General features: G+C 62.4%; 2 protein-coding genes across 2 annotated transcripts in view; one reads left to right on the forward strand and one right to left on the reverse strand.

Annotated features, from left to right (window-relative positions):
* Nucleotides 1–6,242: 6,242 nt before the first annotated feature.
* Nucleotides 6,243–12,189, reverse strand: PTGR3 (prostaglandin reductase 3). The gene is made up of 2 exons (XM_056131538.1): nucleotides 12,002–12,189; nucleotides 6,243–7,299 (listed from the first exon to the last, which is right to left on the reverse strand). The coding sequence occupies exons 1-2, from the start codon at nucleotides 12,187–12,189 to the stop codon at nucleotides 6,372–6,374; spliced, it is 1,116 nt and encodes a 371-aa protein (XP_055987513.1). The 3' UTR covers nucleotides 6,243–6,371.
* Nucleotides 12,176–13,469, forward strand: part of TSHZ1 (teashirt zinc finger homeobox 1) — a 55,933-nt gene continuing 54,639 nt past the window's right edge. Inside the window, 1 exon segment of the mRNA XM_056131537.1 lies at nucleotides 12,176–12,503. Within this exon segment, the coding sequence (XP_055987512.1) occupies nucleotides 12,176–12,503 (328 nt within the window).

Here is a 13,469-nt window from a genome sequence, read left to right on the forward strand (position 1 = left end):
TATCATTAACAGCCATTATAATTTTTTTCCCAGTGGCAATTACATTGATATTACTATATCTAAATCAAAGAGGACATCGCAGCAATTACTGTCATCAGTTGATTGGGAACCACCTAATTTTTAAGTGACACTATTTTCTTATCAGCATGATGATTTCCCTTTGCAGTAAATAATATGCCAGGAGAGTTGTGTAACCGACGTGTGTTTGGTTGTGCTTGCAAGGAGGAGCACGTGACATCAGCACTTTTTCTTTTCTTTTTTTTTTTTAATAAGCAGAAAATGTATCTACCTTGCTTGGAGGGAAGAATCATGAACCGGAGACGGGAGCCCCAGGGCTGGGCTCTGTGTGGCCCGTCCTCTGCCGGAGCAGGTGGGGCGGCAGGAGAGTTGGCGGGAGGGGGCAGAGAAGCCCCCGCTCGCAGGGCGAGTCCCAGCTGGGGTCCGCCCAGCCCCCGAGAGGGCCAGCAGAGACTTAGGGATCCTCTTCCCCCCAGGGAAGAATCTTCCCAAGGGCAGGAGACCTTTGTAGCTGGGACACCGCAGCCGGCCTTCTCCCCACTACCCTGCCTCAAGCAAGGCCGAACTCCGCCCCTTCCTCGCAGTGACATTTGTCCCCACTGGGGGTGATGCAGAGTCCAGCCCACAGACCCCCTTCGTGGGTGCCCTCCCTGCACCCTGATGGACCTTTACTTTCTCGCTGGGGGCCTGGCATGACGGGGTCCCTGCTGGAGGGTTGTTGCCTGGCCCTGGTCTTACGTGCGTCCCTCTCTGCTTCATGGTCCCCATGAAACCCATCCCGGATCGGGTGCATCATGGAGGGGGTGCTCCTCTGTCCCCCGCACGATGGGGGGGTGTCCAGGGCCCCACCTGCATCCACTGAGTGAGGCTGCCCTTGAGGCTGGCCTGGCAGTGGCAGTCTGGCCCCACGGTGGCTGTCGCTGGCGGCTCTCTGCGGGGACCCTCTGACCAGTCTGTAAGGACGCAGAGCCCACGGGGCCAGGCGCGATGACCTGTGTCTGCCCAGAGGGTCTCCAACTGGCTCGCAGCAGGGGCAGCTGCTGTGCCCCAGGACTCTCGCCTTGCTGGGCATCCGGGCAGCCGTTATGTGCTCAGAGAAGACGCTGCGGTGGCCTGTGGGCAGGAGCATGTCGGTGGGTTCAACCCACGCAGGGACCCTCGGTGCTGTCCTGCAATCCTGAGGGAACGGCCTGACTGGGGGAGGAGCCGGGACACCCCCAGCCTCCGGCTGACCGTGACAGGAGCCGCTGAGTAGTGCCCTCGTGTCCACTCGGCCCAGCCTCAGTCTCCCATGGTCCTGCAGCAGCTAGGGGAGGATGGGGACAGACCTCATGGCCTGTCGCTGTGGAAGCTTCCAGGCGTCAGAGAGGTGAGGGCCGGGCGAGTCGTCAGGGTCGGCCGCGGTGACCGCAGCAGCAGCAGCGTCCAGTGGAGCGTGACCAGGTTGGGACCCGTGGACGCCCTTTCCCAGCCTCGAGACTGCCTGGACGTCCCCCCCGCAACCAGTGATGTGCCCAGAAGTGAGAAATTAATTCTCCAAAGTGATTTGCGACCAAACTTTGAGACCATCAAAGTTTCGGGACTCCCAGCCATGCGGGGGCCCATGCGGCCCCTGGCCCCGGGGATGGGGAGGGGGCGTCTTGGCCATGGCAGCCTCTGACCGCACATGGGGCCTGCATGGGGAGGTGTGTCTCTGGCCACTGGGAGTGCAGAGGGCAGCAGCGGCAGGAAGGGGCGGCCAGCACCCTGCCAGATGGTGGAGGAAGCGATGTCCCCGGGCCCACAGGGATGTCTTCTGGGAAACCCCCCAGGCGGGGAGGTCAGCCTGGAAACGCAAGGGAGAGCCAGGGACGCCACGGGAAGGTCACAGGCAGACTCGGCCGTGTGAGACCAGGGAGGGCCGGCCCGAGTGGGGGCACTTGAGTGGACACAGGGGGCCTTGGCTGAGTGTCCCTCGGGTGGGCCATCCACTCGCCCACACCAGGCCTCTCACCAGCGGGTGGTCCAGGGGCAGGTTTCAGTGGGATCCGAGGCTAAGGGTCAAGGCGTGAGACAAGCTGGCTGGTGTGAGGAGTGGGGGGGGGGAGGGGTCCCTGCCAGGGTCCTTTACTCGGTCCCATGGCTGCTTGTAAAGTTAGAACTAGATTGTCCTCGAACCCCAACTTCAGGCACCCCAGAACTCTCCATTTTGCAGGGGACAGATGAGGGCACATCTCTGCAGGGCGGCCCTCAGCCTGACCATCCCTCCCTCCCCTGACCATCCACGCTGCCACTCCAGTGGCCACGGAGCGTGCAGGTCACAGCTTGGCCGTCGCGCAGAGGCCGGGAGGGAGTGGACCGTGGTTAAGTAGCACCTCCTGGGTCCTCCTGGGTAGGACACCCCTCCCCCCACGTTGCTTTTGGTGGCTCTGATATCACACCGGCAGACAGCGCCTTTCCGGGACCCCCTCGAGGGGGCTTTGGACTCACCAGCACATTTGAGGCACAGGCTGGCCCCCGGCTGTCTCCTGCAGCCTGGCCGGGGACCTGGGATAGGCGGGTCCTTGGTGACACCCAGTGTCCCCCAGACTGGCCCAGATGCCTTCCCCAGCCCAGGCCCAGGCCTCTGGGACCTAGTCGCGGAGTGGATGGCAGAGTGGCAGAGCTTCATACATGTGCAATGTGACTGACCTGGCACCCGGGAGGCAGACGAGCAGCCTTCCTGCGTGCAAGGACAGGCCTCAGCTTCCCGGGAACATGGGCGCTCCCGAGAAGCTGAAACGATTATTCTTAATCGTTGAGAAAACCCGGCAAGCTACTGAGAGTATCTCGCCAGCACGGCAAAGCCTGGCAAGCTGCCCGAGATGTATTTGATATGCCAAACACAGTAACAGCTGTCACAATGGAGACGTTACTGGGGCCTGCTTGAGCAAATCGATGAACAACCGGAGGACCGTGACCGTGACCGTTGAGAAAAACTGTTCTCGATAATCAACGACTAATAGATTAATAAATGGGGGGCAAGGGGGAGCCAACGTTCCCTAGGGTGTCCTGGAAACAGGGATAAAGATCTTGGCCCCCCCCTCCCGCCCCCTATTCCTGAGCATATTGGGAAAGATTTGCTAAAACAAATAAAATTCAGCTTGTAGTAGACGCCTCAACGCAGGCGAATCCATAATTTTACGCTTTAACTTCTGAAAAATGATCCTAGCTATTAATTTGGGGCCATAATTGAAAAAAAAAATCAGTCCCCCAAATCCTCACTTTAAAAAAAAAAGTAGGGGCTGGAGCAATAGCACAGCGGGTAGGGCGTTTGCCTTGCATGCAGCCGACCCGGGTTCGATTCCCAGCATCCCATAGTGTCCCCCGAGCACCGCCAGGAGTGATTCCTGAGTGCATGAGCCAGGAGTAACCCCTGTGCATCGCCGGGTGTGACCCAAAAAGCAAAAAAATAAAATAAAATAAAATAAAATAAAATAAAGGAAAAGCAAATGAAGACTGAAAAAGGAACTTAGAGATAAGTATTGAGTTTCTGAAATCAGTGCTCTAAGTCCCCAACGGCCTAGCGAGGATGATGCATCGAGGGGCCACACCCCCCCCCCCCCCGGGGGCTGTGTCCCAGGTGGAGGCCACGGCAGGCAGTGCCTGGACACACGTCTGCAGGCTCCTGGCTCCTGTGCTTGTGGCTGGAAGTTCTTTCTCCTCCGAGCACCCCGCCCTGCTCTGAAAGGAACTTGGCGTGCAGGAAACCCAGACCCGCGGCAAACCCAGGAAGGGGTTAAAGCATCACGAATGCAGCCATACAGACGCTACCAAATAAAAGCCAGAAACAGGAAGCCCAAACGCCAGTCTCTCCGGCAGGCCTGGGCCTTAAATGCTATCATTTGTCAGGTTTCCAGCAGTTCGTGGGGAGCAGAGCACGGCCCGCGCGGTGTGGGGACGCCACCTCCTCATTAGCCGGAATGTTCCTTAAGTACATAACGCAGGAGTTCCATTTTAATAAGCAGCAGCTACTTGTCACCGCGCTTTCATTAGATAAATGCTGGATGCGGTGCTAATGACCAGGCACGAGGCTCAGCCTGTGCCCGCGCGGCAGACTACGCCGCCGCCGCCCTGCAAAAACTTCCGTCGTCCTTGGCAAGCGAGTTCACGCTGTATGGCACATCCCCATGCTCGCTCTGCGCTGACTCCTGGCTCTGTGCTCGGGGGCCGCTCCTGCAGGCCCCTGTCTGGACACAGGGCACAAACCCGGGCCGGCACGTGCGAGGCAAGGGCCCTCCGTGCTGCGTTTCCCTGGTGGTGCACTGTGGTGGATTGGTCAGCCGCAGAAGAGGCCGCCCCCAGCACACCGCTGCCATTTGGGACACGTGCTCGGGACGAGGGACGGGTGGCCTCATTCTCGACACCTCCCAACTCTCCAGGGACGGGCCCGCGGGCACCGCGAACCCAGGTCCTTCTCACCCACTAGGCCCCCCAGCCCAGGCCCCTGAAACAAAGCCCGTGATGGTGCGGCTGGTGGGCACCCTCTGCGTGTGGAGGCCGCCCGGTCCAGGGGCGCGGGCAACACCAGCACCCACGGCCTGCCTGCAACACGACCCCAACGACCCTCAATTTACAAATCTTTTTATTTTTTCTTCAGGAAAAAGGGGAAGAACTCCCCCAAAACTTTACACATATTTTTAGCATTATCTGAACGGGCAGACGCGTCCGTGCGTGTTTTCAGGAATAAATGAGAACAGCATGCGGGCGACTCGTGTTTGGGGAAGGAGTGTGTGAGGGGTGCAGGTTTTATTGGAAACCTGGATGTCTGAACTTTTTTCCCCTTTAACATAGCTGAATTTAGTAGATTCCCCCCAACATCATAAATTTCTACCGCTTCAGGGATGCATCCGTTAAAAGGCCGGTCTTTCATCTTTATTACCGCCCATTAAAATGAAAGAAGCAAGGCTCGGGGTTCAGAAACAGCCGCGGCTGGGTGGGGCAGGGGCGCCCGCGGGAGAGGTGACCCCGGCCTGGCCAGGCCTTTCAGAGTGGACTCCCAGGCCGGGCCCTTGGCCCTGATGAGGACACGCAGCTGCGTGCACTGGGCCACTGCCCTTCCCATAACTCACGCACCCTGGCGGCACTGGCCTCGGGTTCGATTTGTCTCGAGTGCGGGGTGACACTCGGCGGGATCCATAATCTGGCAGCTATTTCCGTGACACTTCCCTTCCGCGCAGACACAACGTTCAGCCGGGCCATTACCGGGCGCCGTTTACCATATAAATTGTATTGTTGGGCATGCGAACAGCTACATTAGGTACCTGGAAACGAGCAAAGCTTGTAAAACAGACCTAACGGTTTGCGGCGGGAGGGTGCGCGGGTCCCTCCTCGGGAGGAGAGACGGATGGCGAAGGGCCCCCCCCCCCGGGTTCCCCCTGTCCCTCGCCTTCCTCTCTCTGGAGCCCACTAGCCCCCCCCCCCCCCCCGGGAGTCCCGGGACGTGGAACCAGCCCCAGGTGGACTGGGGGAGGGGGGCCGGGAAGGCGCTGGCTTTCCCATGGGCGACCTCAGGGACAGGCTGTCTCACGCCCCTGCCCATGGCCGCGATTCTGTCACTTCCTCAGGGTTGGGGTGTGGAATGTGCGCCCGAGAGCCCACGGTCCTTGCTCCCCCTGTCCTGTGCCCCTCGCCCCAACTGTTGGTGACCCCTCCCATACCTGCGTTTTGTTTACAGAAGCTCCCTTCCACCTAATGGCTCTTCCTAAAGACTCCCTGCCTGGTGCTCCGTGGGCGCTCCACACCAAAGTTGCCAAGGAGATGAGCCTTCCTTAAGACAAGGGCTGTGCTCCTGGGGGGCAGTTCTCCCAGAAAATTTTGGGGAGAGCCCCTCTGGAGGCCTGCCTGGGCTGTGGCACGGGAGGGACGGTGTCTCCCCGGAAAGGCGCCCGACCTCAGCGCCCAGGGGGCCCCTCGCGGTGCCCGGCTCACTCACACGAGGCCAAACTCTTCCACGGCAAAGGCAGCGGGAACTATTTTTAAGACCTATTTTAAAATCTCATCAAGCTAAAGACATGCTGCTTCGATCAGATCTTGCATCAGGAATTCATTTGGTTCCCTGGAACAATAAAGTCTGGAGTGAGGCTGTCCCTGTCTCGGGAGCCGAACGGGAAGGTTTTACCTCTGGGCCGTCGGGGAGACTTTTATTAGCACATTTTCCCCCCCAAGGGATGGGGAAAATGGGTAGAAAAGAAAAGAAAAAGGGAAACCTATTCATTAGTACTTTACTTCTGTTTTAAGAAACAGTGCAACCATTTCCAACTAAAAAGACATTGATTTGAGTAATTCTGAGGCGTCCACCAACGTCCTCCTTTGATTTACGCCACTGTTGATTTTTATAGCTTGCTGCTGCCGGCAGAGGCAGGTAATTCCACTACAATTTTCCCCGTGTTTTTTCCCTTGTACATATAATCGACGGCCCTGAAAACCGACTCCAGGCCGACGAACTTGCCCTGGGGGTCCACCTCCCCCAGGTCCAGCTGGCAGGCCAGGTCCCCCCGGGCAGTCAGCTGGAGCAGGTCGTCCATGGCCGCCCGGTACTCGGACAGGTAGTGGTTCAGGAAGAAGCCGTGGATGCTGGCCGACTTGCGCAGCAGCTTGGCGGGCAGTGCGCCCGCCTTCACGGGAGACAGGCCCGAGTCGCTCTGGTAGCCCGAGATGAAGCCAATGACCAGCAGCCGGCCGCGGGGAGCCAGGGCATCCACCGCCACGTCGAACATGGGCCCGCCCACGGACTCATACACCACGTCCACGCCGGAGGGGTACTCCCGCTTCAGCACGTCTCCCACCTGCTCTGCCCGGTGGTTGATGGGCCGGTCGCAGCCCAGCGCCCGCAGGAAGGCACACTTCTCCTCGGAAGAGCAGGTCCCGATGACGTGGCACTTGGCCCTCTTGGCCAGCTGCACCGCGAACTGGCCGGTGCCGCCCGCGGCCGCCGTCACCAGCACCTTCTTGCCCTCCGACAGCTGCCCCAGGTGCTTCAGGCTGATGTAGGCCGTGGTCCCACTCAGCAGCAGGGGGAGGGTCTCGGGCCGCACCTCGGGCACCGGGGTGGCAACGTTGGCGGGTACCACCGTGTACTCGGCAAAGGAACCGGGGCTCAGGTAGGCCACGGCCTGGCCCACCGCAAACCTGGCACTGGCCGAGAGGCCCAGGGCCACGACCTCGCCCACGCCTTCAAAGCCTATGTCAAACGGGGGCCGGACAGAAGGGTCGTAGCGGCCGGCTGAGTAGTTGATATCGGACGCGTTCACCCCAACAAATCTAGACGGAAAGAGACAGAGACATAAAGATGCTTTCTCCCACCAGGCCTCTCGCCTCCCCCCAGACGGAGCCCGCGGCTGCACTGAGGGCGGAGAGCCAGCGAGACACCCCACACAGACTGTAAAAAAAAAAACCCAAAAAAAAAAAAAAACAACTGGTCCTGGTATTCAGCTGTCCAAAATACTAAGAAATCAAGTATTAGGTCGACTGTGATTTGCAATTCAAGTTTCGGTAGATTTAAGTCTTGGGTGAGTTTGGGAATAATTTCGCCTGACTTTAAACACCAGGTTATTGATTTCCCTCCTCTTTCTTTCCAAAGGAGAAATCAACAACAACAAAAGCAGCCAACCCCCTCCCCTCCGCTCCCCACACACCAACTTCACAGGAGTCATGAGTTGAAAATTAATTGGCCTCTTAATGAAGATGTTAAAAACAACAGTGGGATAAAATATATTCCAAGGCGTAGACTTGTATTGATCCTGGCAACAATTTAACACTTCAGATAATAATAGTAATGACAATGATAATAGTAAAGATTGATGTCATGAGTGAGGTCGCTGGCCGTTCCCACCGCGGGGAACTGCAGCAAATTCTCTTTGTGATGTAACAATGACCAGTGTGCAAATATGCGGTGTGATTAATTGAACAAAAATTGTCTCATAAGGGTAGAGCAATTTTTATGGCACAGTCAACATTTTACAGGCCTTTTCAGATGAAAAGGAAAGCTAGCCTTCACTGTATCCCCCAACAAGAAGCAGAGACACGAGTTGATGAGTACCAGCTGAGTCTTTTCACTTTGGTATCCAGAGTCAATTTAATTGCGAGGCGAGTATTTCTACCAGCTTTTTTTCATCCCGGGCTACCTCACAACACAAGTATCTGGATCCCTCAGGCCCAAGGGCCGTTTGCTGGGCTGGGGGAGGTGGGAGGACAGAGCTGGGAGCCTTGAGGACGTCATTTCCACCTGCAGGGACCCCTGCAGTGCCTGTCTTGGGCAAGCTGGTGGTGCGCTCTCCTAGAATAACCCACTTGGATGGGCCGGAATCTACCCGGCACTGCCCTGGAGACCCCAGGACGCCCCTCTCGGCAGGCCTGGCCCTGCAGCACAGCACGGTACAGCCCAGGAGCACAAGCTCTGTCCTGCCTCCAGAACGCCCCGTCAGGCAATTCCCGCAGCGACACTTCAGAGGCGCCTCAGTGATTCCTGCTGGTGCCCTGTGCGCGCTGCCAGGCTGGGTGCGGGTCCCCTCTGCGCGCCCAGCGGCGAACCGCTTCCTCCTCCAGGCCTGGCTGTGGGCCTGCAAACCACCCAGGACGCTGACCCCCGCGTGCCTGTGAGGCCCCGCCAGAACCCCCGTTCCAGTCTCGGCTCCTTCCCCAGGGATGGCCCTCGCACCCGGCACCCCTCCTCCCCATTGTCTACAGCAGCCCCTCTCCCCAGGGGCGGGAGTGGCGGGGATGCCCCCTGCACCACTTCCCGGCAGGCGGCTGCGCGCACGGAGCAGCAGGGCAGCGCGCGCCCAGGCGGCGTCCAGGGAGGCCCCGGGCCGCGGGGGGCGGGCGGGGGCGGCCGCAGGGGACTGGCGAGCCGGGAGGTGAGCCCGAGGCTCGGCGGAGCGCGGAGGGCTGCGGGGTCAGGGGGCCCGGGAACCCCCGGCGCGCGCCCCGTCCGCCCCGCCGCAGCCTCCTGGAGAGCGCGGGCCCCGCGCCCTTCGAAGCGCCCGCACGCCGCGTGTCCAGGGTCGCCCGCGACCTCGGCCTGCCCGGGGCGGCGGGGAGCCCGGCCTGCTCCGCACCCCCCGCAGCGTCCCGGCGCCCCGGGCTCCGCGCCTGGCCCCGCGCCCGGTCCGGGCTGCGCGGCCTTACCTGGGCCCGGGGACGCGGCGCGGGCGGCCGGGGCCGGACGCTCCCCGCGCTGCGGGGCCGGAGGGCGAGCGCGACCCCCGCACGGAGGGCCGCCCCGAGCCCCCTGGCCCAGAGGCGGCGGTCTCGGGACGCGCGGGCGGCCTGGGCGCAGGCACCCGCTGGGGACGGTCCCCGGAGCCCCGGGAAGGGCGCGCGCCGGCCGGCCGCGGCTTCCCACCCAGGAGAGTGCGGGTCCCCCTCGTCGTGCTCAGGACAAACCCCGGGACGCGCTGGAGGGGGGCGGGGGCTGCGTTTCTCCCTCTAACAAAAACACCCCAAACTCTCGGAACGACAGCAAAAAGCACCACCCGTGACGCAAGCCTGGAGCGAAAGCCTTCCGTGCGGGGAAGCAGGGCCGTCCTAAAGAAACAAGAAGAAAAAAGCAAGAAAAACAAAGGAAGCAAAAGGAAGAAGAAAGAAAATGAAAAGGGAAGAAAAGGGAAAGGGAGGAAAAGGAAGGGAAAGGAAAAGAGAAGGGAAGGGAAGAAAAGGGGAGGAAATGGAAGTCTGACAGGGAAAGGAAGGGGCAGGAAAGCGGAGGAAGGGAAAGGGAAAGGGAGGAAGGGAAAGGGAAAGGAAAGGAGAGGGGAGGAAGGGAAGGGGCAGGGGAGGAAGAGAAGGGACAGGCGCGCTGGGCTGCAGCGTCAGCAGGAACACCGCCCTCCCAGAGCTGTAGACCCAGCCGTTCATCAACGCCTTCCTCCCTGCCCCCACCCCCCCTGCCAGTCCCACAAACTCTTGGCTCCGTTATCTTGTGCTCTAGCAGAAAATCGTTAGAAATATTTGGAAACGAAATACTGGGCCATGGTCTCGCTGAAAAATAAAAGGAAAAAGGCTAAAAATTGTGCCGACCAAGGGACCACCAGAAGTGGCTGGACCAAGGGTGTTTCTCTCCTTTTCTTCTTCCTCTCTGAGGCTGGCAGCGGCTGCCAAGTAGTCTGGGATAGCGGTGAGAAGGGGGCCAGGACCTGTCCTCGCACCTCCCCAAGTGACCCCCACCCCCTGGTGCCTTGGTCGCAGCCACGCAAGGGAGCCTGTGCTTTCTGCCGAGAAGCAGCAGAGCTGGAATAAATGGCCCGCTGAGGGGAAGTCAGGCCCGCGATGCCGCCCAACCTTTGCAAAAAGAGCAGGTTTTATTAGGAGATAAAAAAGAAGAGCTGGTTTAACATTTTCATGGAGTTTACACTATTCCGGGGAGACCCAGTCAGGGATGAAAATGTACTAACCAGCAATGAATTATAAAGGGGCTGTTCTTAAAAAAAAAAAAGGAAAGAAAAAGAAAGAAAGAAAAAGGAAAGAAAAATAGGAAATAATCGGCCTAAGGCCACCCCCAGGAATATGGTTTGCAAGGCGATAAAAACAAGGATGTCTGCACCATTTGGGGCCAGAGCTGGTTTTTCAGCAAAATATGCAAGAGGCAAAGATTCTGCCAGCCCACCCCCGCAGAAAACTGCCCCCTGCGTTTTACCCTCAGATCTCATGGAGAGGGGGTAGGACAGTTGGATAAGAATCTGTGATATTTATTTACTAAAGGGGTTCTTGGTACAGAGCGGCAAGAGGTGAGGACCCCAAAGCTCCCCAAAGTGAGGGGCTGAGGCCTGGGGGCATTCTGACCTCTGCTCGCTGGGGCCTTAAGCCAGAGAGAGTGAGGAGGAACACTCAGGGGTGGGCTCGGCTCAGAGGGGACCCCAGTGCCCTCCCCATCCCCCGGGGCCTGGGCGCCCTGCCCTCTGCTACCCTGCCTTCCTCCCGCCGACCCGCAGCAGCCCTGCCCTGCTGCTTCTCCGGGCTCCAAGGCCAAGTGTGGGGCAGTAGCCCAAGCGGAGACAAAGCTCCGCTTCAGGCTTCTCGGGTGCTCCTGGACTCGCAGCACGCCCCAGCGCTGGGCACCAGGCGGCCGAACCCGCTTCTGAACTCGGCGCGAGGGCCCGGCGCCGCCCAGCAAACTTCTCCAAGTCGGCAGCCCCCCTGTGCGAGGCGCGGGGTCTCCCCCACCCCATCCCGCCCCGGGCTCACTCTGGAGCTAGCGGATCCCGGCTCGCTCGGGGCCCTGGCCGCTCGGGGAAGGCACACTGGGTCCCCGCGCTTGGCAGGACACTCTGCACTCTGCAGGGCACCGCCTGGGGCACAGTTCCAGGCAGAGCCAGCCCCTCCCCCCTCCTGACGCCCGGTGCCACCTCTGTCCCGGGAACGAAGGCGGCGCGCAGCCCAGACCCCCGGGCGGCGGGAGGGCCCGGCCCCCACTGCCGCCGCGCCAGGCCGCACGCACCGGGAAGGGCCAACCTTCCGGGGTCACGGGGGTGGACACGGGGGTCAGGCAAGCCACCGGAGGTCGCAAAACTGGCTAGCCAAGGCCGCCAGGCGCCCACCTCCTCCCCGGGCTGCGGCCGGGGTCACCTGCCACGTGCCCACCCGGCCCCGCTGGGCACAGACGAGTGGAACCGCGCTGACAGCACCGGGCGCGGAGGGGGGGATGGGGGGGGGAGCGGGCCGGGGCCCCGCGGGGCCGGGCGGCGGCGGGTCCGCGGGGACAGCGGGCGGTGGCAGCCGGCCTCCGTCCTCCAGAGCGTTACCTCCAAGTGGCCGCCGCGCGCGTCCGGGGCGGGCTCGGGGGTCCCCGGCGAGGGCAGGAGCGGCGGCGCGCCGGGCGGGCCGGCGGGGCGCCTCCCCGCCGAGGTCTCCGCGGTTTTATTTGGGGCGCGGGCGGGGGGGGGGCGGAGGGCGGGCGGGGGTAGGGGAGGGGAATCCCGAATTCAAATCGCCCCGGGTGCGGGGGGCGCGGGCGCGCGCGGCTCACCGGTTCCGGACGAGCAGGTCTCCGTCCCCGGGGAGCGGCACCGGGCAGTCCCGGCGCAGGGTGACGGCCTCGCGGAAGTCGGGGCTCAGCCGGGTGACCAGCAGCTTCTGCATGGCGCGGGGGATGGCCGAGCCCTGGAAGTCCAGGAAGTGGCGGGCGTAGGACAGGTCCACGATGGCCCTCCGCATGGCCCCGTCGCCCCGCGGCCCGCGCCCGCCCCGCGCGCGCCCTGCCCGCCGCGCTCCCGCCGCCGCCGGCGCCGCCGCCGCCGCTCCGGGATCTTTGTGTCCGGGTCGGAGGCCGCCGAGTGGCCGCGCCGCTGCCCGCCCGGCCCCTTCCTCCCCGCGCCCGCCGGGCACCGGATATGCCCGCCCCGGGCGCGTCGGGGCCGGGGCCGGGGGCGGCCCGGAGCCGGCGGCCGCGTCCTCGGAGCTGCGCGTCGCCGGGCGGCCGTGCAGGCGCCTCCCCTTCCCGTGCGGAGCGTTCACTTCCTTGCAAGGTGGTACGAATCAACCCCGAGCGCGGCCCGGCCGGGCGCCCCCCGCCCGGCCCGCCGCGCCCCCGGCCCCCGGCCCGGCCCGCGCCAAGTTGCGGGAACTCCGCGGCGGGCCGCGTTTTTGGCAGGCGCGGCGCGTCCCTCCCCCCGCACCCCGCCCCACCGCTCCCGCCGCGCGCGCCCCGCGCCCCGCACCCGGGGCCGGACTCCCCGCGCGCGGCCAGGCCCGGGAGGCGCCCCGAGGGGGGCACGCCCGGGGCACCGCGCGGACCCGGCGCCGTGGCGGGGAGGCGCGGACACCCCCTCGGGCAGCCCGGCTGGAAAGTTGAGCGGCGCCCACCTGCCCGCTTTCTCCGGGCCGGCGCCGACCCTCTCCCTGACGGTGCGCGCAGCGTGCGTCGAGGCACCCACGGGAAGCGCCTTCCACATTGTGCGTGTGTGCGTGTGTGTTTCTGGGGCGAGATAGGCACGTCCGCAGGTTTTCACCAAGGTCTGCGTCGTAGGGGCCGGGGAGGGAAAGAGCCGAGCGCTCCCCAAGTCCCCGAGCCACGCCGGGCCCCTCCCCGAGAGCCAGCAGCCCCCACACGCAGATGGCAAGACTGACACAGGTATCCGGGTGTCACTGCGGGCCGATCCGCATCGGCGTCCACGTGGTCCGCGTGTCTGAGTGTGGCGGCGCGGGGTGGGGGGTGGGGGCCGGGCACGGGTTTAAGGACCCGCGGGAACTCGCGTCGCCTGAACTTGGCTTAGGACCCCGGGGCTGCACCCGGCGGGCGCCGCGTGCCCCTCGCCGGCCCCCCGGCCGCCCTCGCCAACCTGCAACCCTTCATGCGATGCTGTATTAAGATTTCTTTTCTTCTGTCATATTGTTTAGCTCCGGGAAAAAAAAAGAAAACAAAGCAATTAAAAAGATTGACAGGTACGGTTTGTGTGAGACCTATTTGTAATTGTCAGGGTGACGTGGGCGCGAGG

Source organism: Sorex fumeus, unplaced genomic scaffold, assembly GCF_029834395.1.
Source record: "Sorex fumeus unplaced genomic scaffold, SorFum_2.1 ptg000092l, whole genome shotgun sequence".
Classification (NCBI taxonomy): domain Eukaryota; kingdom Metazoa; phylum Chordata; class Mammalia; order Eulipotyphla; family Soricidae; genus Sorex; species Sorex fumeus.